Source organism: Chrysoperla carnea, chromosome 5, assembly GCF_905475395.1.
Source record: "Chrysoperla carnea chromosome 5, inChrCarn1.1, whole genome shotgun sequence".
Lineage (NCBI taxonomy): Eukaryota > Metazoa > Arthropoda > Insecta > Neuroptera > Chrysopidae > Chrysoperla > Chrysoperla carnea.
This window is the reverse complement of record NC_058341.1, coordinates 24,276,882-24,302,165: the sequence shown is the minus strand read 5'-3', so window position 1 is coordinate 24,302,165 and position 25,284 is coordinate 24,276,882. Positions and strand designations below refer to the sequence as shown.

Genomic DNA, 25,284 nt, shown 5'->3' with positions numbered 1-25,284 from the left:
AGTATTGCATACAAACAATTTGTTATTATTCAATATCATTACATGAAAACAAAGTATGAAGCGGACATATTACTTGGTAGATAATTTAAACTATTAGTTAAGTATGCGGGTGGTTGGTTATTTTCTTTTTGGTGGGGCGCATCATATGTACTTATAATAAACATTATTAATAGTTGGCGCGCACCAAAATTTATTTTATAATTTTCTTTCAAACGATTTTGTTTAGTTAAAATCTTTCAGTTGAAATTATCATTTTAAATAAATGATAATTATTGTGTTTTCAAAGTTAACTGGTAGTGAAGTTGAATAAGTTTTTATTTACAACATGCATAAATCTCACAAAAAGAAGGTAATTTAAATCAGGAATCTTCATTCTCAATCGAAAATTCATAATTAAATCTAATATTTATCAACTTTTCACAACTTTTTACCATTTAACGACGCGATGCTTCTAAATATACTTTTTTTTAAGTTCTATGTCGAAAACTCGAGTCTTTGAAGCTGAACTACTGAGGGTAGTGAATTTTATGTATGGCTTCTTTTGTATTAAAAAAACTGAAAGGGGATGGGGTTTATACATCTTATATGCAGAATATGGAGAAGATATACATTTACGCATACCTGCAAGGTATCCAGAATGTAGCTAGAAAATCTAATCAGAAAGTCTCAGCAAAAAAAAATTTAACAGAAGGCCATTTTAGACTTTCTGGCTATCTGCAGGCTACCGGGAAGCCTGGTATCAATGAGTGCACGTATCTTTCCTATATCCTGCAGATAATTTGGCTAGACCCCTGGCCACTAAAGTCAGTTTTTTATTTTGTATTCTAAGAGTACAAGAGAAATCTTTCATAAATCAGGCTTGAACCCTAAGACTTTTAATGCACAGATAATATTGCTTTCTTATTTTATTTCTAAATTTTATTGCAATTTAAATTGCACTTTATTACACAAATTTTCTGTGTGTCCAAAACTTAAAGATATCTGTTCTTAAATTTTTAACAACTCTGCAACAGTTATATATAGGTAAAAGTTTTAAAGCCCTTTATATGTAATGAAATTTCTCGATTTCTCCCTTTAAATTTTGTATTTTGATCATTGTACTGAATTTATTTAAATATGTGTGTATTAAAAGTAATTTTGTTGGGATTAATTGGAAAATTTATAATTAAATAATTTTTAATAGAAGGTATTTTCCTATAAACCTATCTTTTTTGTTAAAACTGTCAACACAGTTCAGTTTTTCGATTTAGCTTTCTTTGATGTTTGATTAGAACAATATTGAGAAAAGAAAACCGTTTGTGACACCTCCAAATTGATAAATAATGTTTCTTTTCACTTTCAGAATTCGATATTTCGAAAAAAACATAATATCATAAAATTTTACTCCGAATTTCCTACAGTTTTATCAAAATTTATCAGTAAAATTGGAACTTGGAAAATGTAATTCCAAAATATTCTTATAAATTTTGCTTGGGGGACTGTCTTAATAAAGTGTTCAAAAGAAATATTTTTAAAACAATAAACTTTTTGTCAACATTTCAATGTTAAACTATACTTAAAAAATTTATTTTTATTATTAAAAATTTCGAGTTTTTTACAAAAATAAAAAATATTTAATAATATTTTTCTTCTTTGAAAATTTTTGTGGTATCAATTTGCATTTGGCAATGGCACAATAGTTTACATGATATTACACTATCGATATGAATGAAAAATAAAAATTATAAAGTTTTTTTTTTTCATTTACGACTAGCTGCTGATTATCAATGAATGTATTCTATATTTTTATATTATAGACTGTATATATGAAATAAATCAGACTATATTTAATTTGGTACCAAAAGTTTGTAACGTTTAGAAATATTGATGCAACAAATCAAATTTTGATAAAGGTGTCAACCCCCTCTCTTCATAGCACAAGATTTATCACGTTGGAAACTAAGGCGACTTTCGACTTAGCTTCAACCCTAGACCTTGAATGCTCTTTGCTCGTAGTATAGCCAAAATCATCGTGAAAAAATACCACCACATCAAATCCTTAACACCGCTTGCCTTAACGTTTTTCTATCTTGTAATATAATTTTTGAGTAAATTTTAATTAAATCGAATCCTTTACACCGCATGCCTTCACGTTTTTCTGTCTTGCAATATTATTTTTGAGTATATTTTAATTAAAGGGCCCTTTTAAAAAAATGTATATTGGAATAGAAACATTTTATTTAAGTAGAACTATTTAAAAGTAGTCTTATTTAAGTAGGAAAATTGTGGAGTGAAAAAATAAAGGGTAGAATTATTTTTATATCATTATGAAATGTTTTTGACCCCATATGTGAAAGGCACTTTTCCCATAAACCTATATCTATTGTTAAACCATAGAGTCAAATTATAAAAAAAAATTGTAGGATATTTCCAAATAATGGATATGACAAATTGCAGTTCAAAACTGTCTCACAATATTTCATTTTTTATAATTTTGGAAAGCACTCAAAAATTAGTTCAATTTATTAAAATTTAAAAAGAATATATCATTGAATCTTGGCATAAAAAACCGCCTACAATAAATGAAACCGGAACATTTTTGAAAAACAATACATTCAGTATTTTATTTAAAAAATAAATAATAAAATTTGAAGGGTAATTAAGTATTTCAAACTTTTTTCGTTTTGAACATAAACTTATATTAATCAAAAACATGTTGAGCATACAATAAGCCATATGCTATAAAGTGTTCCGATTGAATTTTGTTTTCAATTTTACCTAATCCATTTACAGTCAAGAGATAATAAATTAATGATGGGTGCAAAAACATTTTATGTCGGTTGAAAGAGCTGGTGGTTGCGGGTGCAAGATGGTGTATTCGAAAATCTGCTATGATTTCGTGATTTGTAGGTAACTTCTTTAAATCCAGCCAAAAATGTTAGGAAAAATTGGCGATGATAGTAGATCGAAAATTTTATATGATTCTTTTTATTGGGTTTTCCAGTTAATTAGGGGGATTGATGAAGATTAATTCGCAGGTAACGAGAAAACAAGCATTTTTTTTATGTGCATAAAGCATTTTTTTACGTATTGTTTTCTTAATGAGGTTCTCCTTCTCCAGCCACGGTTACATTCTCAAGTTTCCTTATTACCAAACTTATCTTTACCAATCCTCAAAGGAATATAAAAAGAATAATCAAGTTATTAGAGTGTTTTTTTCTCCAAAGAATTAGTGAACTATACAATTTTTACTTTCATTTATTTTAACAACGGATCCCCGAAAAAATCATAAATATACTTTTTAAAATGACAGAGTAAGATAATTTTTTCCGTGATTGAAATAGACATTAATTTTGGCAATAAACATATACATTATAAATAAATGTATTATTGTTATTATTTTTTGTTAATGTATGTTGAAATTAAAGAAATTATTTTTTTAAGTCTAGCAAAATTGATTTGGCTTCCGTGTTATTAACTATTAAATCATCGAGGCATTTTATTAATTATTATCAACGAATATATAATGTGTTAAACAATCCGTCACCAAATCCATTTACACTTTTATAATCATTGATGCAAGGCATTAAATAAGTATAATATATTGAAAGTTTGTTATAACATTTACATGTAAAGAATCGAAAATTAGTCATAACAGCCTCTTTTAACGCCAAAATATTTCCCTAGAAGCGCTGGCGTCGATTTTAGTGTCCCTACCATGATTAAGCACACAACGAATACATACAAAATACTTTGTCCTGAATGACTCATGGATTGACTGACGGATCAACGCACAGCCAAAGCCGCCGATCATAGGGACCTGAAACTTGGAGTGTATGTTCTTTGTATGACATAGGCACCCGATAAGAAAGAAAATCCGTCATTTTTGAAACCGCTATTAAACCGATTTTAAAAATTATTTCACCTTTAGAATGCTGCAGTGTCAGCAAGAAACAGACATAGGCTGTATTATATTTTTATGTTGCTAAGGCTCCGCACCAAAAACTTTAAATTCATAAAATTGTGAACAAAAGAGACGCTAAGGTAAGATAAAGCGAGGACTTTAACGCGGTAGTCTTTGTTTTTAAAGTTGAAATTTACCAGCGAAGCGGGTGGGTATCTGCTAGTCTATTTAAAAATCTTTGGAAGGTAGCTGATCAATTTTTGAATTTTTTTTTATTAAATTGATAGTCAATATTGGCAGGGCCGGATTAACAAGTAGGCAGAATAGGCAGTTGCCTGGGGCCCCCGATTTTAGGGGGCCCCCGAAAAATGAAAAAGACTTCTAAAATTTTCTTACAAACATAAAATTCTAGAGAGTGAAAGAAAAATATAATCAGAACTTGTAATATTTGGGGTTGCGCAGGGACAAATAGGACACAACTAAACAACGTACAGGATAATTTAGAAATTTAATAGAATAGAAGAGAGTTTAGTTTCATTCCGTGAAAAGTTCAATGATTTCGAGGAAAAAACAAAACAATTATTACCTGGTGTAGGTTATACAGAAATCGTAAAACGTACTCGTCGTAGAAAAAAACAACCTAATGACGGAAATGCTCCAGAAGTAGAATTTTCGCCTCGCGATGATTTTAGGACAAAAGGTTTCCTCGAAATCATCGACAATCTTCACAGTGAAATCAAACGACGTGCAAAAGTGTATATGGAAGTTTCAGAGAGATTTGCATTTCTCATCAACTTTTCTCTAAGTGATGGAGACCTCCACGAAGCTATAAATAACTTAGTTCGTTTTTATTCTAGAGATTTGGAAGAATTTTTTATTGAAATGAAACAATTCCAAAGTTACGTGAACTCCAGATACACTGACGCACAAAAAACTCATAGTCATTTGTATAAGATTCTAATGGAAGATCAATTAGCCGATGTATTTCCTAACACAGAAATAGCTCTTCGGATTTTTTTAACATTAATGATCACAAATTGTTCTGCCGAACGATCCTTCTCGCAATTAAAAAGAATCAAAGCTGCTGAAAGAGCTACAACGCGACAAGAGCGACTCGAGATGTTAGGTATACTTTGCATTGAGTCAGATTTATTGAACAAAATCGATACTGATGATATAATTGATGAATTTGCCGAAAACAAATGTAGAAAACGACATGTTTAAAATGTAGATAGTAATTTTATTGATATTATTACATTGGGACAATAAAATTTTTATGAAAGATAAAAGTTTGTATTTTTTAATCGAAAAAAGAAGGGAACGGACGTGAAAAAAAGGGCCCCCAAATTGATGGTTGCCTAGGGCCCCGTTGAGGGTTAATCCGGCCCTGAATATTGGATTTTATTTTACAAACACAAATACAACTAAAAAATAGCTTTTAGGTCAAAACATATTTTGCCACATACTATCCAATACCCTTTTATCTTCACATTACCCCCCTCAGATATTGCTCCCTCAAGGAGACCTACCACCTTGACAAAATCCGACTTTAGGAGCGTTTGTAACCTATCCTGGTTTTCTCATGCATCTGTAAGCGAATTAAAATAATTTTTATCATAGTTACGCCTGGATTTTCGATATATGTAGGCATTTTACAGGTGGATCTCTTACTATAATGCGCCCACCTCAACAAATAAAAATAATATTAAAATATTTGATTGTTTATAAAATATGAATAAAATTATCATTTTAATTGTTACTTTAATATTTTTAAGTATGTTTGCATTTTAAAATAATATTATATTTAAAAGATTTCATAATAAAAATATTTTAATTATATTGTTCAGATACTTAATTCAATATTTTATTTTATTATCTACAAATAATATCTTTGCCAAATATTTATAATCTTTTTATTCTCTTAATGTGTTCATTTTTAATGCTTTTAATGACTTACGAATTTCCAAGAAGAAATTTAATTAATCACGAGAAAACTACATACTAAGCGTAGTTGTGCGTGTACAATAATTTAAAATTGACGAAATTAAATTTTTGCAGTCGCTTTTTTTTTATTTGGCTTCTGTCTTTGGACTTGTAGCATAGACTTTTTTGACATCAAAAGGACTGAGTGATTTATTCTAATGCATGCATATCTTTCATATTTATAATTAAATTTTTGATAATGACCTAAATTTCATTATGCATTCTGAACTATTTTTATATTTTCGAATTAATTTAAAATATGAATGCAATATGTGTTTACACATCGAGTCAAAATGAATATAATTTGATTGATATTTTAAAATAATTATGAGTGTATCAATTTTTGTATGGTAAATCTTCAAATTTAGGATAACGGCGCGCCAAACGCTAAAAAGCTAAAATAATATTCTTAGAAATTTTCAATTAGCCTACCTATATACCCACAATATTTTTATTTCACGTTTATGAAAAAAATAATGAACACGTCCTTTGGTGCAAATTTATTGTCTAAAATCTTTTAAGAAAAAATAATATTGGTTAATCTTTTTAAAAAAATTAAAATATAACAAACTTCATGATGTAATACATCCAGCAACTTTTGGCAAAATATTTCTTCGCTCGGTTTGATTTGCAAGATAAATGTGCAAGAAAAACATAAATATACACTTGTTCGTACAGTGTTATGAAAATAACTTAATAATTCTTAGATTTTGCAGACCAAAAATGTTTTAAATTTGGGGAGACATACACTTCGAATTATTTTGGATAGAAAATAAAAAATTTTCATTTTGAATACACCTATCAAGTACGCTATACCCAAAAGTACAAAATAGAAGAATAGTTAAAGGCGTCAAAGAATCAAAATTAATAGTTCATTCAATTTTTAACAAATTTTTCGTATCAAAATATTATTTTTCGATAGATAAAATAATTCTTTCTGTTTATAACCAAGATAAAATAAGGAAAAACTTTAATTATTTTGAAAATTATTCGATTTTTAATGATTTACATGTATAGGCTCATTTTTAAATGGTTACCGTACCACTTTTTTCCCAAGGTTTTCTTTTTGTATTCAAAGGGTTCAATTTTTAATTGAACAAATAAACAGTTGGAAAAGAGTAGAATAAAATAATATATATATTTTGAAATATTATTAAGATAATTATTATTGACAAGGTGTGTTTTAATTAATATTTAAAATAACAAATAATTTCATCTGAATTAAATTTCAATTGAGTTTATCAATCATTACTTATTTCACATTTGGATTTTATCATATAAATCCCAATTTTATCATATAAATGTTTATATATGATAAAATCCGGAAATTATAATCAATGACTGTGTTTTTGATTGGTGGTTTTTTCTGTTTAAATTGTGATGTACCTTTTATTCCTAGTACGTTACAAGGTATTCAAACAACTAGCTTTGTTGGTTGTTAAATTTATTGCATCAAACTTTCGTATATTTTAGGAATTTATTTCAATAATATACTTTGAAACATTTATTTGTTTAAAAAAAATTTTTTCAACTTATTCAGTGTAGGAGTTTGTAAATGACTCTTAGAAAACAGAGATATAAATTGAAGTGCAATCCACTTAACATAACAGAATTATGATTTTTTTTTTGTTATTTACATTGGTAAAACTGGTGAATAATATTCTAAGTAGTTCACTCGTGCTAAAAATGTCCAGACCACATTAACAAGATCTAATGAAATGTGGTCATGTTTTTTTATTACATGTTTACTGGAAAATATATGCAAAACAAATTTAATTTAAATTAAATATACACTTGACTTACAAAAGAAGCTACACCATACAGATTGTAATTTTTAGAACGATACATAGATGTGATACGATACATAGGGGTGTTATAAGTTTAATTTGTCTCTGTATCCGTGTCTATCTGTAGCATTGTTGCCCCTAAACGGATGAACCGATTTTGATTTTTTGTTTGTTTGAAAGGTAATGTTATCGAAACAGTTCTTATTTCCTTATCGGATAACAACTAGAAGAGGTGATGATCTTCAAACGGCTGAGTAGATTTTCTCGAAACATAGCTAGGAACACTCCCAATCAAATTACTTTTCAAAGAAAAAAAGATCGAAATCACTTCATCCGTTCAGGAGCTATGATGCCACAAACTGTTGGTGGCATCATAGCACCAACAAATTTGACAAACTGATTTAGATTTTAAACTTTTGTTCTATCTTTGACGGTTTCAAACTTTGACGGTTTGACGGTCAAAATGGGTCCTACGAACCCAATACTCAATTGCCCTGTGTTGCTCATTTACCAACTCAACCCCACTTTTTACGTCTTGGGCACGCTATAAAAATTTCAGCTTCAAAACTCTTTTTGTTTTTAAGTTAACGTGTTAACGGACGGACAGACAGACAACCGGAATGGGACTATTTAGGTGATTTAATGAACACCTATACCAAAAAATTGTTTTTTGCATCAATATTTTTAAGCGTTACAAACTCGGGATTAAACTTAGTATATCTTGATATATTTCATATATACATGGTATAAAAAGTTACTATATTAACACTATTCTTAAAGTGTATATACAATTTTAAAACATACATTCTGTATTGCATTTGCGTATAAGTACTTACCACTAGTAAATCTTATTTTATATAAATTTTTTTGAAATAGAATTATTCATAATTTTCTGCATTTTAGAGTTGTGCCAAAAAGTTTTAAATAAATTTAAATTAATTTTTTATTATATCCTTACTCGCATCTCTAAAATTATATTTGTGTATTATATGATGCATCACATCTAAAATTTGATAATGAATTTCAACGAATTGTATTCTTTATACATTTTGATTTATTTAAAAAAAAATTATAAATACGAGTAGGCAGCTTATAATAACGTGTGTTTCAAAAAATAACTTTTTTGGAAAACTTAATCTGTATAAGATTTTTGTACAGGGCAGGTCCATGCGAAGGGAGGGAGGATGTCATATGATAGAATTATGCAATATATATTATTTCCAATTATAAATTAGGTATAAATCAATGATACTTGGATCCAATTTTTTGTTCGTGCGAAAATATATAGGTATTCTCCTCTAAATACGAATAAAATTGTCAACCAAAAATAATTTAAATATAAATTCATTTATTTTATAACAAAATTCACTTGATAAAATAATATCGATTTTTATCTTAAAGCTTTAGCCTAGTCATTTAAGTAAAAGCGCCGGAAAAAAATATATTCTTTGGAGCTTTTCCATCAATTGTTTTTATTATTTTGGAATACACCAAGTCTATTTAATATAGAAAAAAAATTTAGGCCGTGATTGATTGTCTAAATATGCGGAGATAAAGTTTCGAACGAAACTAAATACAGTGCAACCTTAATATAACGAACCTCAATATAACGAATTCCTCGATTTAACAAATTTTTCGCAATCCCCTTGAATTGTCCATAAGAGTCAATATAAAATATACCTCTACATTTCGAATATTTTTTGCGAACAGTCTCTTTATAACGAATTTTCAACTATAATAAAAAATTTAAATACCTCTAAATAACGAAATTCGTCAATTCAAAACCTTTATATAACGTATAAAGTCCCACCAATATATGACAGTTAGTATGCTCCATAGTATGTAATTCATGTCGCGAGAGGTTCCGACACTTTTTTCCTCTTTATAACGAATTTTAGACCAACTTAACCTCAATATTACAAACCTCAGTTTAATGAATTACTTGATATAACGAATATTTACTGGTTCCCTTCAGATTTGTTATATCGAGGTTGCACTGTAATAGTAAATAGTAAATTATATTTTTTATTGCATATGGGATTATTTTCGAATATTATATATGTATATTCTCGAAATTTTAACCGCAAAATAGTTTAAAGTGTAAGTATTTTGTCTGTTCCTACCTAGCTTCTTATCTACTAATCAAAATTTGGCAAATGAGGTATCGTTAGCAGCGTCTTGATCGCCCGCTGGTTATAGGCTATGTTCCGTCACATTAAATTGAATACGACGCTCTCTAGAGGACATAAAGCTATGATAGAGTTCGAAACTAAAACCCCGACAATTACAGAATCGAAATTGTTATGATAAGTCAAATCGTCATTACCGTCGGGGAACCTCTAAGACTGAACAGTTTTCTACAAGACCGAAAAGAGGACCCCCGACTGTAATGGCTATTTGACTTTTCATAACAATTTCTGATGAAAATATTTTCTTGTTTTCATACTTTTAAGAGCGCGATTCTGTAATTGTCGGAGTTTTAGTTTCCGAACTTTATTAACTTTATTAACAATTAAAAACTCGTCCCAAATGGCTAGTTTATAAACTATAAAACTAATTATCAAACGCCTACCGTATGTCACATAATATAATACTCATAACAATATAAAAGAGAAGGAAATACAAATTTTATGTTATTTAAAATGACAATAATTTGTATTTAGAAGAATCACGATCATTATATTGGCATCAATCCAATATTAGACTCATCTCTATATCATTGTCATACAGATACTAATTCTATTATCATTTATTTCACTTTATTATTATATTTACTTAAAATATTCAATAAGTCAATTATGTATTGCTAAAATGTTTGTTTTTATTTTTTATTTTTTTGTACTATGAATTATTTAAACTATTTACACTTTGTGTTTTAGAGTAATTACACCATCCACATTACATGTATGTCAAATGGTTGTACTGATTTATAAACTTTGACATACGAGTGAAAATATAGAAAGTATGATTTAATTACAGAAAATTGAGACGAAAAATTCAATTTTGTTCCTTTTTTACTTCTTTTAAAAATTTTACAGTATAATAAGCTGTCCAAAGAGCCTGTCAACTTTTACAGTGTCGGAAAGTCAATTATCTACCTAGTTAGCTCAAAGCGAATCAATTTTTTTGCTGGCGAGGCAACTAAAAATTTTCCGGGCCCATAACTTCAGTAGTGCAGTTCTTTTAATATCGCCCCTACTCAGTTGTTAAATTATAGATTATCTGATAGGTCAACCTAATGGACAACGTGCGACAATAATGTTTGAAAACATTTTAGAAATTAAAAAAAAATTCCGATACCGGGAATCGAACCCGAGCCTCCTGGGTGAAAGCCAGGTATCCTAGCCACTAGACCATATCGGATATATACAATTGTTACAGAGTTAAAGAACAGTACTATGAATCAAAGTATTTCAACCTTGACTTGTTCTTATTTAATGAATAAAATAATTTTTTCTTTTATTTTGAAATAGTTATGATACATTCTTTTCTTCATTCAAATATTCTATTATTACTATAGCGCATACACCCTATATTTCCATTTTATTATTGGCATTTGAACACACAAATTAAACAATAAAAATTCAATACACACATCATTTGTCAATCATAGAATTTGCTCTCAATATTTAAAATAAAATTTGGCAATGTTAATATAAATTTTTGAATAATATACACATATAGATAATAATGTATTTACATAATTTTAATTATAGACAAGTTTTAATGAAATTTAAAAATTTTTTTAAACTATTTACGATAATGTTCTTAAAAATATCATAGAAAAACAAGTTTTTATTCTCTTGATGCATCACTTTAAATAATTGTAAACATCAAAGTTTTGCCTATATTTATTTGAAAATAATGTATTGTTCTTCAAAATTTTATGGCTATTTTCACCAGTTTAGGCCTAGTAAATGTTATAAGGTCCAGAAATTTTACTATCCATAACTTTTTTAAATTGGCTAAGTAGGTATAAATATTTTTGGAAGTGACCTTTTTACATTAATTAGCAATAAAATGAGTTTTCGATGGACTTGAAAGCTTGAATAATCTCTTGCAGTAATTGTAGATTTTTGTTGTCACGAATATGTATTTTATTGATATTTTTGAAGCATTATTAATTTAGAAAACTTTTGTATTCAAATATATGAGAATCTTTTTTAATTCTTTCCTGCAAAGAAAAATGCAGTAAGCGGTATTCGTTTTTCCATGAAATATATTGATTAATGACCTGCTTTTCATTACAATATTAACTCTATATAACTTTTCAAAAATTATCGATAAATTCAGTTTGATTTTATTTATGTTTTTTATTAGAATTTGCGTTTCTTGTTTCTTGATTAAGATGACATTTTTATCATTTCTTCTAATAAACATTTTTTCTGCCTTGCGTTTTCAGGCTTCGATGTCATGAAGACTACGCAAAAATTTTCTTTTCTTTTAAGTATCGCGTTCTTATACTGAACTATGATACTGAATTACCTAATTAATTACCTAGAAAATGGCAGTGAGAATGATATCTCAAACTGGTAATAAAATCTCGGCACTGTCATCATTCTGCCACGATATTTTCTCGTAAATTTCCCGGACCGTTTTGCAGTTTAACAGATTTTAAAATCACAATCACCACCTTAATCATTTTATTACGAGTTCCAAAGAATGGAGGAAATGTCACATTGATCTTCTAAATTTCATTCATTCAAAATGTTTTATAACTTTTTTTGGGTTTCCACATGGTAAACTTAATTCAATTTTTCTTTTAATTCCAGAAACATCATCGTCGAAGTAAATGTCATTCGGATATTACAAATTCTGATATATCATCATCTTTTCAAGACTTACAACTGAACGATTTTGACGAAAATCTTTCTACAAATATCACATATGAAATTGCTAATTCAAACATTATGGGACGGTAAAATATTTTACAATTTTATGATGAATGAATCTATTTTCTGCTAAATTTATTATGTCATTTTTTGCATGTTTTTAAGTTGTCGTCTTAGATACGAAATCAAAAGTTATATAATTTTTGATACAAATTTTGCCTAACACTTCGTGGATAAAAAGTAATTTACAATAATTTTATATGATAGCAAAGTTTTAATTTTGAATTTTTTTTTAAAGGTATATTTTAGCAGCCAAACGTTTGGAGCCTGGTGAAATTATATTAGATGAATTACCTATAGTTGTGGGACCGCTCAGTAATTCTGGTGTAAATTGTCTGGAATGTCATTCCCCAATTAACGAGGAACAACTTAAGTATTCTAAAAGGTATTTAAACATATATTTTCTTATCAAAAGACATTCATGATTTTTGCATGACTTTTTTTGCTCGTAAAAAACCTTTTTTATTTAATTTTTATGGATTTAATTTAAAAATTTTTTTGACGCATTTAAGAGCTATTGCAAGTCAATACTGATTGATTACAAATCATTGCTTACTATGTATTTTAATAATTTTCAAAAAATTATATACGCCTTCCCCCCACCTTGTGCTTTATAACTTTTGTTTGTCTTCCCTACAATTATGAACATTCAACTCGAACCAACCTTGTGAATCCTCGTATTCTGGCGGTTTTCTCAACTCTAAGTGATTTAATTAAAGACGATGTTCTATCAAATTAGTATAACTTTCAACTTTCTTATTCCAATCGAAAAGGTTTTTGAAATATTCGATCGAAGATGGTAGTTAACACTTTTTTTATATTCAATTATCAGTTTGTAAGTTATTTTTTACTTTATCTTTTAAATATTAAAATTTTTCTTATTCTGGAAATTCCTCTTCTCATAAAACTTGTTTTTCCAATTTTTTTAACCGAAACGCCGCGCAGCATTCTGAATATTCAAAATCAAAAACCAAATGTTTTCTTATTCTCCAAAGATTTTCAAATTTAAAGAAGCGAAATTTTATTGCCATCAATCAAAACTTACTTTTAGAAACTTTTAAAGAAAATTTACTCACATTTCCATGTCATGAATAATTCTATTGAGTACCTATCAAAACCATATCTTCAGTAACACCCAGTAGTATTTGGCACTGTTGAAATTTCATAGAACTCCAAACAAGAATTCTTCCAGTTATTTTTATATTTCAAAACATTCTTTCAGTTGAATTTCTTACCAGACTTCTTTTAACATCTTTGAATTATTTCAACATACTAGATATTTTTTAGTGTGTTATTTATTGAAATGGTTTAATGCCTTCCACGTCAACTTCTTGTCTTTTATAAACCAAAATATAAAATTATCGCTTTAAAATAAAGGTTTTCATAACTATTTCTTTTCAAATATCTGGAAAGTAATCCTAAAAACGAAAACAATTTTTTGCATGAGTATACGAGTATATTGATTAATTCCAAAGTGGAGATGTCGTTACTTTAAGTACTTAGTGGTAAAAAACTTGGAAGGTTTTTTTATTTTATTTGAACGCAGACGAAAATTTCTGTTTTATGCGATTCTGTATTTAACTTCGGTATGTACCACAAAGTTTATACTCTATACTATTTCTTAAATTCTTAATAATCCTTACAAGAAACTTTCGTGATCTCAAGATTTGGGTATGGATGCTTTTATGCAAATTTTTACGTGAGTTACTGTGAATTTGGACCTAATTCGTAATGAGAGAAATCCTAACAGAAATGTTGAAATGCTAAAGACTCTTAATCACCTCGATCCACCGACGACTTTCTTGTGAAGGCATCTTCTTTATGTTTTATACTTTTATTTCGAAACATCTATTTGGTATTTCCAAACGACGTTAAACCTCTACTATTTTACCTAAAGATTCTTTCATTCTTGTATATATTTGGAACTATTTCACTGAATTTGGTAATTTGTATGTCTTCAAACTAAAAGAGAAGCTTACCAAACTTGATACTTACTGTCTTCAGTTCTGCTACTTCGTCCGAAAAGCAGTCTTCCTTCCCAATCAAGAGACTTCAATGCAGCGACATTAGTTACAATACCATCATATGTACATTCCAAACTGTTGGTTTGAGATTTTTGCATCTCCTCCCAAATAAAAGTTCTGAAATTTAACAAGCCTACTGGATATCTTTTTCATCAAACTTTTAGAAGTAACGCTAGATCATTTTAATGTTTTGTACTGCGAGATTCTTATTGATCGTTATCACCCACTAACCGCAATTTAAAATAAACACTGGACTGGTTTCAATAGCAACAAATTTCGAACTTCTTCCAAGTTTTCTGGCGTCTAGAGAAATAAATATTTTTATTAATTAAACACAAACTTAAATTAAATAGTTTAAATATTTCAATATGTCAAAAGTTCGCAAATAGAAGAGATCAATCTATAATATCCTGGTTTCAATAGTAACAATGAAATTTCTTTAAAGCTTTTTTGTGGGCTAGAAAGATGAATTTTTTGTTTTTATTCGTCAAATTTACCAATTAAGGGAAGTGAAGTGCTACGCTATTTTTAAAATTTCGATCTGTCTTTTTCGATTGACATAACTGCAAGTTCTTTCTAATTTTAATTATGATACTTACGTATTGCTATCCAAAAATTTTATAGTTTTGATTTTTTTTCAATTCATCATATTCACATCTAATATTACATACAAATTTTTTCAATTTTGTTTTTTGCAACCCTGTGTTACTGTAAATATAATGTGATATCAAACTGTTAATTTTAAATTTTGTAATGAGTAGTAGTTAACTCTCCTAGTCCAAAATTTAATAACGTTTTAGTAAATTCGATTTCGCGAGGCTTGCGTTGGTGCATTTTTACTAAGTAATTGCGAAGTAAAAAACCTGATTCGCGTGATTAATAGATGTAACAAATAATTTAAGTAGCTTCCGGCGATTGAAGGCAAAAAAGTGAGTAAGTGAAATGTTTCCTTTCAAATCGAGGTATGTATACTATTCTCAAACTACTGCTTACGGTTCTGTATCGTAAAATTCTAACCCTCCAAAATTATATACAATAGGGAAACAATATGTCGAAGTATTCTAACTATAATAATAACTTTCACGATTGCGATAGCAGTCAATGAAAACAAATTCGATTTAAATTTCGGTATCCTGTAATAAATCTATGCTTAATTTCAATTCTAATCCACAGAAATTGTTAATTTCGATACAATGAAACATGTTGAATTGGATATATCATTATCAAAATTCTTGCTATGATTGTCACTGTCCTGTTTGTTCAGAATCTTTGCTTTAATAGTTTTCTCATTTTTTTCTTAAAAAACGCGATTAACAATCTGGGATTCGAACCCTGGACCCCCAGCTGATTTTCCAAAGTCGTTCAGTCTCCAATATCATATATTATATTAAAACTTTTTTAATAGTAATTTCGCTACCGATACTTTCATAAATCTTTTAGAACTCAGAACTGTAAACAAAATTTAATGCTTTTTAAATTATTATTAAGCTTATATATTATATAAAACTAAAAGCTTTTTATATTAACTATTAAACTGACAAAAGCCTTAATACGGATAAAAAAATCTTGAATGCGAATGAATTGATCATAATTTGGTTTGTGATACCGTTACCGATACGAATTTCTCGATATAAATACGGCTTTTTCAATTAAAAGTTTATAATATCAAATTCTATATTTTTAATTTAATAACTTCTAATTCTGTATGTAATATTAAGAAGGTAAAAATTTTTGATTTTTGGATTCTTGAATACAAACAGGTAAAGATTTGTACTAGTGCCTTATTTACTTTTCAGTAGGTACCCTACGTTAAATTACAATTATCCAATGTTAATAATTTAGTTTTCGATACCAAGCAGATATTATTTTGAATTCGAATTTTAAACTAGAATTAATTGTTTAATTATAAATTAGAATTAAAGCTTTTTTAGATGATTTAGTTGTCAGTACCTTGCTTCAACTGAAATTTTCAGTGAAGGATTCTTTTGGCTTTTAATATCTGTCTAATTTGTAGAGGGTGTTTTTGCGTAATTCTTTGGGCATTTAAATTAAAGCTTAAAATTTATACATTTAATTTTTTTATCATAAACATTTTAAATATCTCAATGATTTAGACATCGGGGGTTTAAAACTTTCAAAGACAATTAGTCACTAATATATTTGTTTAATTCGAAGCACTCCGCCGTTAAGTGTGTTTGTACAGCGTTCTCCTTCGTTATTTAACGATAAATTTTTGCCGATTTTTAACGTTAAGAAATAGAACATGAACATATCTTACAACATACCTGAAGATCAAATTAAATTTGTTTAATCAAATAAAACTTTGAACAAGCAAACCGACTTAGCTAATTTTGACTCTCGATTAAATGATATGGCTAGAAAAATTATACCAAACTATTTCGTTTCCAATGAAAACTTAAACATTTGAATACTACAGCTTCCCCTTTCTATACATAAATTCATCACTGTGACTACCATGAAAGATTTATCTTAATGAGATACTACTTATATCAATGAGATGGTATTCGTTGTGTGCGTAGTCATGGTGGGGATAATAAAATCGATGCCAGCGCTTTAAGTGAAAAATTTTGGAGATAAAGTGGGCTGTTATGACTAATTTGCAATTATTTACATGTTAATGATATAGAAACTGTCAAATTAAAATGATTGAAAAACACTAATTAATTAAACTTAATGCATTAAAAATTGTGAAAATAAGAAATCAAATTGTACAAATATTATTTTTCAAATGTTAATTATCGTAATTATTTATTTAAATTTGTGAAACAAGAATATTAAATTTTAAATGTAAGTTTTCAATGCAATCCACACAATTATATATGCATCCATTAATTCTATAATTAAAGTAGTGTATCGTTGTCATGGAAACGAAATTCACGCTCGGAGCGAATACCTTGATATACAGTGATTATAAAAAGCCTTCAATGAAATTTCTCTTAAAAGCTCCCAAATATTTCGCTCTCTCCCCTTCAAAGACTTTACTAATCTAAAGATAGTACTACTTCTAAAATACTTTTATCGAGTATTCTTTCGATTATGATATAGTTATGGTGGGAAACGGGCGTAAACACGTAAACTAACTACCATAAAATGTTTGAAATTGTGAACCCATGATCATTCCGCTGCGAAAAGAAAAACCACGTACATACATACGTTTAATAAAATTGGGTGCCATGTAATATTCAATCACAAAACGGTTCATTTTCGATTTCAAAACCGCAAGTTATTCCCCACACAGAATGCGTTATTATGCGTTATCGAAATAAAATAAAATGAAAAAAAAATTATTTAAAAACGGTATCGTTTGATATATAAGTTTTACTTAAATTCTAATATTTATTCTTTAGGTGTAACAATTGCGAATGGCCGTTATGTGAAACAAAATGTGTAAATCGTCATAAACCATTCGGCCACAGTGAAGAAGAATGTAAAGCATTTAAAAGTATAGAAATTCATAAAAAAATTAACTTTAAAGATTATAATTCTTTTTCTTCTGAGTTTTGTGCTATAGTCCCGTTTAGATGTTTACTTCTAAAGGTAATAACTAAAAACCAAAAGCTTAATTTTACTAGAAATTTTTTTCATTTTTCTAATTATGTTAAAGAAATCAAATCCAACAGCATGGAATACAATATTAAACATGGAATCACATAATTTACTTCGTAAACAATTACCAGAATTGTGGAATACAAATCAAACGTATGTTGTGGATCGAATTCGTAAGAAATGGGGATTTTTAGAATATTCAGAAGATGAAATACATACAATGTGTGGAATTTTAGAAGTATGTATAATGAAATGTGTTAACATATCCCAACATTCGTTTTTTTTTTTGATAACACAGGCAAATTTGATCCGATATTACCGGAATTTTTTCTGAAACCCACTAATTTTGGGTCATTCTTTCCATCTGTGATGTCAATTTTTCGCTAGCTATCACTAATATGCTTAACTCCAGGATCAGGACTCCACATTCTTCTAACCTATTAGAGCTAGGACAATTTTGATCTCAAATTTGAAAAGTATGATCCAAATTTAGTAGGATTAAATACTTGGTTTATCAAAATTGGATAAAATTTGGATGTGATAGAGCAAAATTAAATTTTTTGGATTCTAATGACGTCATAAAGTTCAAAAATTCGATTTTTTGATAACACAGGCAAATTTGATCCGATCTTATTGGTATTTTTTCTGAAACCCACTAATTTTGGGTCATTCTTTTCAGCTGTGATGTCAATTTTTCCCTAGCTATCACTAATTTGCTTAATTCCGGGATCAGGACTCCACATTCTTGTAACCTATTAGAGCTAGGACAATTTTGATCTCAAATTTGAAAAGTATGACACAAATTTAGAAGGATTACATACTTGGTTTATCAAAATTGGATAAAATTTGGATGTGATAGAGCAAAATTAAATTTTTTGGATTCTAATGACGTCATAAAGTTCAAAAATTCGATTTTTTGATAACACAGGCAAATTTGATCCGATCTTATTGGTATTTTTTCTGAAACCCACTAATTTTGGGTCATTCTTTTCAGCTGTGATGTCAATTTTTCCCTAGCTATCACTAATTTGCTTAATTCCGGGATCAGGACTCCACATTCTTGTAACCTATTAGAGCTAGGACAATTTTGATCTCAAATTTGAAAAGTATGACACAAATTTAGTAGGATTACATACTTGGTTTATCAAAATTGGATAAAATTTAGATGTGATAGAGCAAAATTAAATTTTTTGGATTCTAATGACGTCATAAAGTTCAAAAATTCGATTTTTTGATAACACAGGCAAATTTGATCCGATCTTATTGGTATTTTTTCTGAAACCTACTAATTTTGGGTCATTCTTTTCAGCTGTGATGTCAATTTTTCCCTAGCTATCACTAATTTGCTTAATTCCGGGATCAGGACTCCACATTCTTGTAACCTATTAGAGCTAGGACAATTTTGATCTGAAATTTGTAAAGTATGACACAAATTGAGTAGGATTACATACTTGGTTTATCAAAATTGGATAAAATTTGGATGTGATAGAGCAAAATTAAATTTTTTGGATTCTAATAACGTCATAAAGTTCAAAAATTCGATTTTTTGATAACACAGGCAAATTTGATCCGATCTCATTGGAATTTTTTCTGAAACCCACTAATTTTGGGTCATTCTTTTCAGCTGTGATGTCAATTTTTCCCTAGCTATCACTAATATGCTTAATTCCAGGATCAGGACTCCACATTCTTGTAACCTATTAGAGCTAGGACTATTTTGATCTCAAATTTGAAAAGTATGACACAAATTTAGTAGAATTACATTCTTGGTTTATCAAATATGTTATCCTCTGAGACCTTGAATTCGCTCTTAAACTAGATATTATATAATGCCTTTTATTGTTTTTAGTAGCTTAGGGGGCGTCCATAAATTACGTGAGATGATTAAGGGGGGAGGGGGTCGAGTCAAATATCATCTAATCTTACGTTGGGGAGAGGGGGGTCTCGACAAATATCACGCAATTTTTTTTTCTGATTGAAACAAAAAAATATTATACTATTTTGTTGAATTTAATCCAAATTGTATGTACATGTTTAAAATTTAATCTTAAGCGTTAACGTAATATGATTACGATTATTCGCTAATTCGTTCGGAAAAAAATTATTTCATTCATACTTCGACGTTATATATCTACTGAATGTCTAACCACCATATTTATTTTATACTAAATAGCTCAATTTAGTCTGAATTCACGGTACAGTGTATTTAGTCTTTTTTTTTTTATCACAGTAGACATAATTTAAGTATTCTATTCTTAACTTTTTATTACATTTATAACTCTCAGCAATATTGATTGGTAGTCTTAACTAGTCGTAAATAAAAGCACAAACCAAATTGTTTTTTTCTTTTTACAATAAACAATCTAACGCGTTTACGTAATAAACCCACATTCTGAAAAATCTCACGTGAGATTGGGGGACGGGGGAGGGGGTTGACTAAAACCTCACGACATCTCACCAAGGGGAGAGGGAGGGACAGAAAATTTAAAAAAACACCTCACGTAATTTATGGACGCCCCCTTAGTAATTATTTACATTATATACGCCTGATTTTAGTATTTTCTGTCTTATACCCGCGTCTACGACCCTTTAACCCGAAATTCAGGCGCTTTAGTCGAATTTTCTTTTGGGGATGAATGGTCTCCCTGTTCCTATATTCATCGAATCAAATTCCTAATTTCTGTTATATTCCAATTAATAATTTTGCAGGTGAATGCATTTGAAATTGGACATCATGATATTCATTTGCGAGCTTTATACCCATCAGCATTCTTATTAGCTCACGATTGTGTACCAAATACAACACATATTGATGATGAAGCCACACTACAAATGACAATTCGTGCAGCAATTACAATAGATAAAGGACAACCAATCACATTAAGTTATGCTCACACGCTGCAAGTAAGTTTCAGCGTGTCAAACTTTTATTTAAAACTTTTTACTGTCTTATTGAAATGATGAAACAAAATGTTCAAATTCTTATTTTGTAATTTTTACCGAGAAAGTTTGATATACTAATTCCCGTACTATACAGGGTGCCCCAGATAACTACAGACAGGAGAGTTTCAGCAATTCTACATAAAATAAGTTGAAACAGTATTGAAAAATTTTTTTGATCATTTTTGCAGAGTACATTAAAAAGACGTCAAAGTTTATTAGAAAATAAATTTTTCCTATGCCAATGTAATCGATGTAGTGATCCAACTGAATTGGGAACATATTTAAGTGCTTTGAAATGCCCAAAATGTCATACCGGTTTCGTATTAAGTACAAATCCGTTAGACCATAATGCAATATGGCGATGTAACAATGAAAAACGTAGAAAAAGTAAAAAAGAAAATATTTTACAAAATACAAATAACAATAACATAACAGCAACAGAAAAAACATGTTCTGGCTATGTGGTTACAGCAAAATCAATGAATATGCTTATGGATAGGTAAGAACTCTTATGAATTTTTCTACTGCTGTGGTGAGCATACTATTTCCTTCTGCATCCAATTTTTTCTGTATAAAATTGTTTTACGACCCACATCGATTCTCTACACAGTTCATGCGAAATTCACTATCAATTCAAACTTTTTTTGGCATAATATGTCTCTTTGTCTTTATAAAAACAATGACATTGATAGTATTTCGTATAGAGAATCGCGCGATATGAATTTTTTACAAAAGATGTATTGATAACTTGGAGTTGTAATTCGCCAACTGGCGATAATAATTCGTACTAATTAAAATCAGAAGAAGACCCGAATTCAGTAGCTACAATTTCGACGACCAGATGGCAATACTTGTTATTACCATTTTTAAGGTCAATAAAAATATTCAAATTAGATAAATCCCGCCAAGAAGTGTACCGCTTTTTCAGTAGTTACAATTTAGACCACCTTATTACTTACCATTTATCAATAAACGGGTGATTAATTGATAAATAAAATTTAAATTTTCGATATTAATTTCAATTTTACCATTATTTTGCTTCCACAATATATCTATTACTTTATGTTTTCTTTGTAGCTTTATCAAAATAAATGAATAATCTCTTTGTAGAATTGGTGATGAATTAGAGAAAATTGATACAAATGATGTAATTGGTTATGAGGCATTTTTAACACGTTATTGTAACGTGTTACATCCAATGCACTATCATTGTTTAGCTGTAAAACACACGTTAAGTCAACTTTATGGTAAAATTTCTGGATATATGATACATGAATTAACAAAAGAACTATTAAATCGTAAAATTGAAATATGTCGTGATGTTTTAAGAATATTTAATATATTAGAGCCGGGATATTCAAGATTAAGAGGTAAATATGCAGGTTTTCAGATGCCAAGAAGGAATATCATCTCTTGGAAGGTTGATGTGCCACCTAATGATTGATTATAATATCAAACTAGAAATCAATTAATCTAGTTAGTTTTTCAAATATATAAAAAAAAATTGATAATTGAACGAGTCTTCTATCTCGTTTGATCGATATTGCTTGTTTTCATGCTTGGAGATAAATTTTTAGCTCTATAACGTGTTTATAACTTCCTACTTACACAAAAAACAAACAGGCGGAATTATGGAAATGAACTAAAAATTAGTACATTTTATATTTCGGTAAAATGAGCTAATTTATTTATCTTCCCGGTAAGTAGCTCAACAGATTTGGGTGGCATTGGGGAGAGAAAATAAGGTCCAAAAGCTACGGGGAATTGGCATAAGCGGGCCTTGCCCACCTCCATTTTTATTATTCACAATTGATACCTTACATAAAATTTAATATTTTTTCCAAAAAGAAATCTTTTGTCTAGATCCTTTATAAATCTATCACCGACTTCCTTAATCAGACCTGGTTATCGATGTGTTCATGAACGAATTTGCGTATCCTAACAGATAAAAATGGGCATTACAAAATAATGCCAACAATAACTTGAAAACAGACAATTTTACTTTGGTAATATTTCGATATTCTGGTCTATCAAATGCTGGCCTATCAACATTCCAACCAGTTGAATTTCAGGCATCTAATATAGGGTTAATCTTAGATATTGGTAGTACATATTAGGATGATTTTTCGTAGGGATTACGCTTTACGAATTACACGCACCATTAATGGTGTTGGCTGCACGAGATTTTGATAATAAAGTCATATCAAAAACAGAGTTACGATATCGTTTAAGGGAAATTGTTAAATGTTTAGAAGAATCGTACAAAATTTTAAGTTTTGAACCAAGTACTTCATCAGAAGGACTAATGGCTGAAGCTGCGCATGATGCATTAAATAAAATACGTAATTGGCAAAAATTTGTTGGAAGAATATAAGTTTATAAAAATTATTTATTTCGTTTAATTTCTTGAATCCTAAACAATCCTTCATTTTCCTTTCTTTTGTTTAAAATATACCGCATGTATCACAGAAAATATCGGATTTAATGAATTTTAACTTAAAATTTATACAAATTTTATTATATAATTCGATCAAAATTAACATAAAATGTTCTTAAACATTTTTGTCTAAGCCCTCCAGGTTTCGAGTAAAAAATTCATCAAATTTGTGAAAACAGTATTTTTTTATTTTTATCCCTCAAAAACTCAATGAAAAAATCAGATATTTTGTAAAATTTTTGCCTAATTGCATTTTAAGTGCTTGATTGTTGTGCTTTAAGTGCTTGATGACCCAACAATAAAGACTTTCTGTTCTATACATGCTAAAAAGATGGAATTTTCACCAATCGACTCGAAATAACGAAATAAAACATTCATTTACCTCAACGCCACCCCCCGGAAAATCACTTAAACCGTTTTTACAATTTTCCGGGAATTGCGTTATGGAAAAAGAAGTGGAAAAGTCGTATTCGTTATTTCCGACGCGATTCGGTCAATATCACTTATTTATTTAAAAAAAAATTAGTTAAAACAAAATTCTCCCGGTTACTCACCGACAACCTGCACTTTTACGTTCAAGAGCAAATTTTAAACGGGATCCTGCAAAAATTTCCCATGCGGCCATAAAGCATGCTCAATGAAGAATTATGCCGGGGCTATACTACCTAAAATTTTTATTTAAAGAATAAATAATCAAACAAACAACAAACAAACGGTATATTGATAAAAGAAGATTCATGCTGAATAGATATATACAAAAAAAAAACAATGACGTCGTTATTAAAAAAAGATAAAGAACAAATTTAGTGTGAAATGCTTGAACATGTATTGAAGAAATATACATATATAAAAATATTATACATTAGTATGAAAATACATAACATAGCTCTTAGCTGTATAGTAGTTATGTAGCTCAGTAAACATGCGCGTATATTATCGATCAGTTCTCAGTGAGCTTCTCATCGTGTCCGTATAGTATGTTTATACTCGCGCAGTAACCCAACATGACTTAGACAAATACGGGACGCGCGGGTAGCAGGTTAAAGAATGTTTCAGCAACCCTATATGCTCAGCGTTCCATGTTTAGTACGTTTGATAAAGCTATTACACAATTATCATCGCAAAGTTCGATTGCTTAAAAAAACTGCATTATTTAGAAAAAAAGAAAATAAATGCATTATTGAGATAATAATACAAACAAATTTTATATTATTAGAAACAAAAACTAAAAATATTTTATATTAAACAAGTAACAACTATTATTGAAAGTGACTTTACATGCAAAATTTAGGGTAAGTTCTAAAAAGCACATTTCTTCATTTGTTTATTTCATTAAATATATTTAAAGCTTATTTTAGTTTAAAAATAATATATTTCAAGTTTAATTTTTTTAGAATTGTTGTAAATTTCGAAAAATTGTTTGTAATTGTATAAAAACAACAATAAGGGATGTTTGGTTGTATAAGTTGACTATTGATTCATATATATTAACCCCAACCCCCAATGTTATATTATTTATAATAAAAAAAAGTGAGATAGTTAGATATATTTTTATTCTATTTATGTATGGCGAGCCATTTTCAAATAAGAGAGGGTGAAATTAAAATTAAAAATGATTTGCATTTCATTTTTAAAACAGAGGGCAAACAAATATTATTTTTTAAACTTTTAAAACTTTATATTTTATTATTATGTGATGACGTCATTTAAACAAAACAATAACGAAAATTTTAAAAATAGTTTAAAAAGTTTGCAACAATTGAAAAAT

General features: G+C 28.8%; 1 protein-coding gene and 1 non-coding gene across 2 annotated transcripts; one reads left to right on the top strand and one right to left on the bottom strand.

Annotated features, from left to right (window-relative positions):
* Positions 1-222: 222 nt before the first annotated feature.
* On the top strand, positions 223-24,655 carry LOC123301067 (SET domain-containing protein SmydA-8-like). The gene is made up of 10 exons (XM_044883795.1): positions 223-349; positions 12,426-12,571; positions 12,784-12,930; positions 17,938-18,127; positions 18,195-18,374; positions 20,846-21,040; positions 21,268-21,578; positions 22,190-22,449; positions 23,212-23,440; positions 24,604-24,655. Exons 1-10 carry the CDS (start codon positions 326-328, stop codon positions 24,653-24,655), a joined length of 1,734 nt encoding a protein of 577 aa, XP_044739730.1. The 5' UTR covers positions 223-325.
* Positions 10,945-11,016, bottom strand: Trnae-uuc. Its single transcript has one exon. It is a non-coding gene; the product is annotated as a tRNA-Glu (tRNA).
* Positions 24,656-25,284: the final 629 nt, after the last annotated feature.

Excerpts from the sequence above, each read along its gene's own strand:
- LOC123301067 (XM_044883795.1), top strand. The coding sequence starts at position 326 with ATGCATAAATCTCACAAAAAGAAG. Across the intron at positions 12,931-17,937 it reads CAACTTAAGTATTCTAAAAG|GTGTAACAATTGCGAATGGC; the intron begins GTATTTAAACAT and ends TTTATTCTTTAG. Across the intron at positions 21,579-22,189 it reads ATGAATATGCTTATGGATAG|AATTGGTGATGAATTAGAGA; the intron begins GTAAGAACTCTT and ends ATCTCTTTGTAG.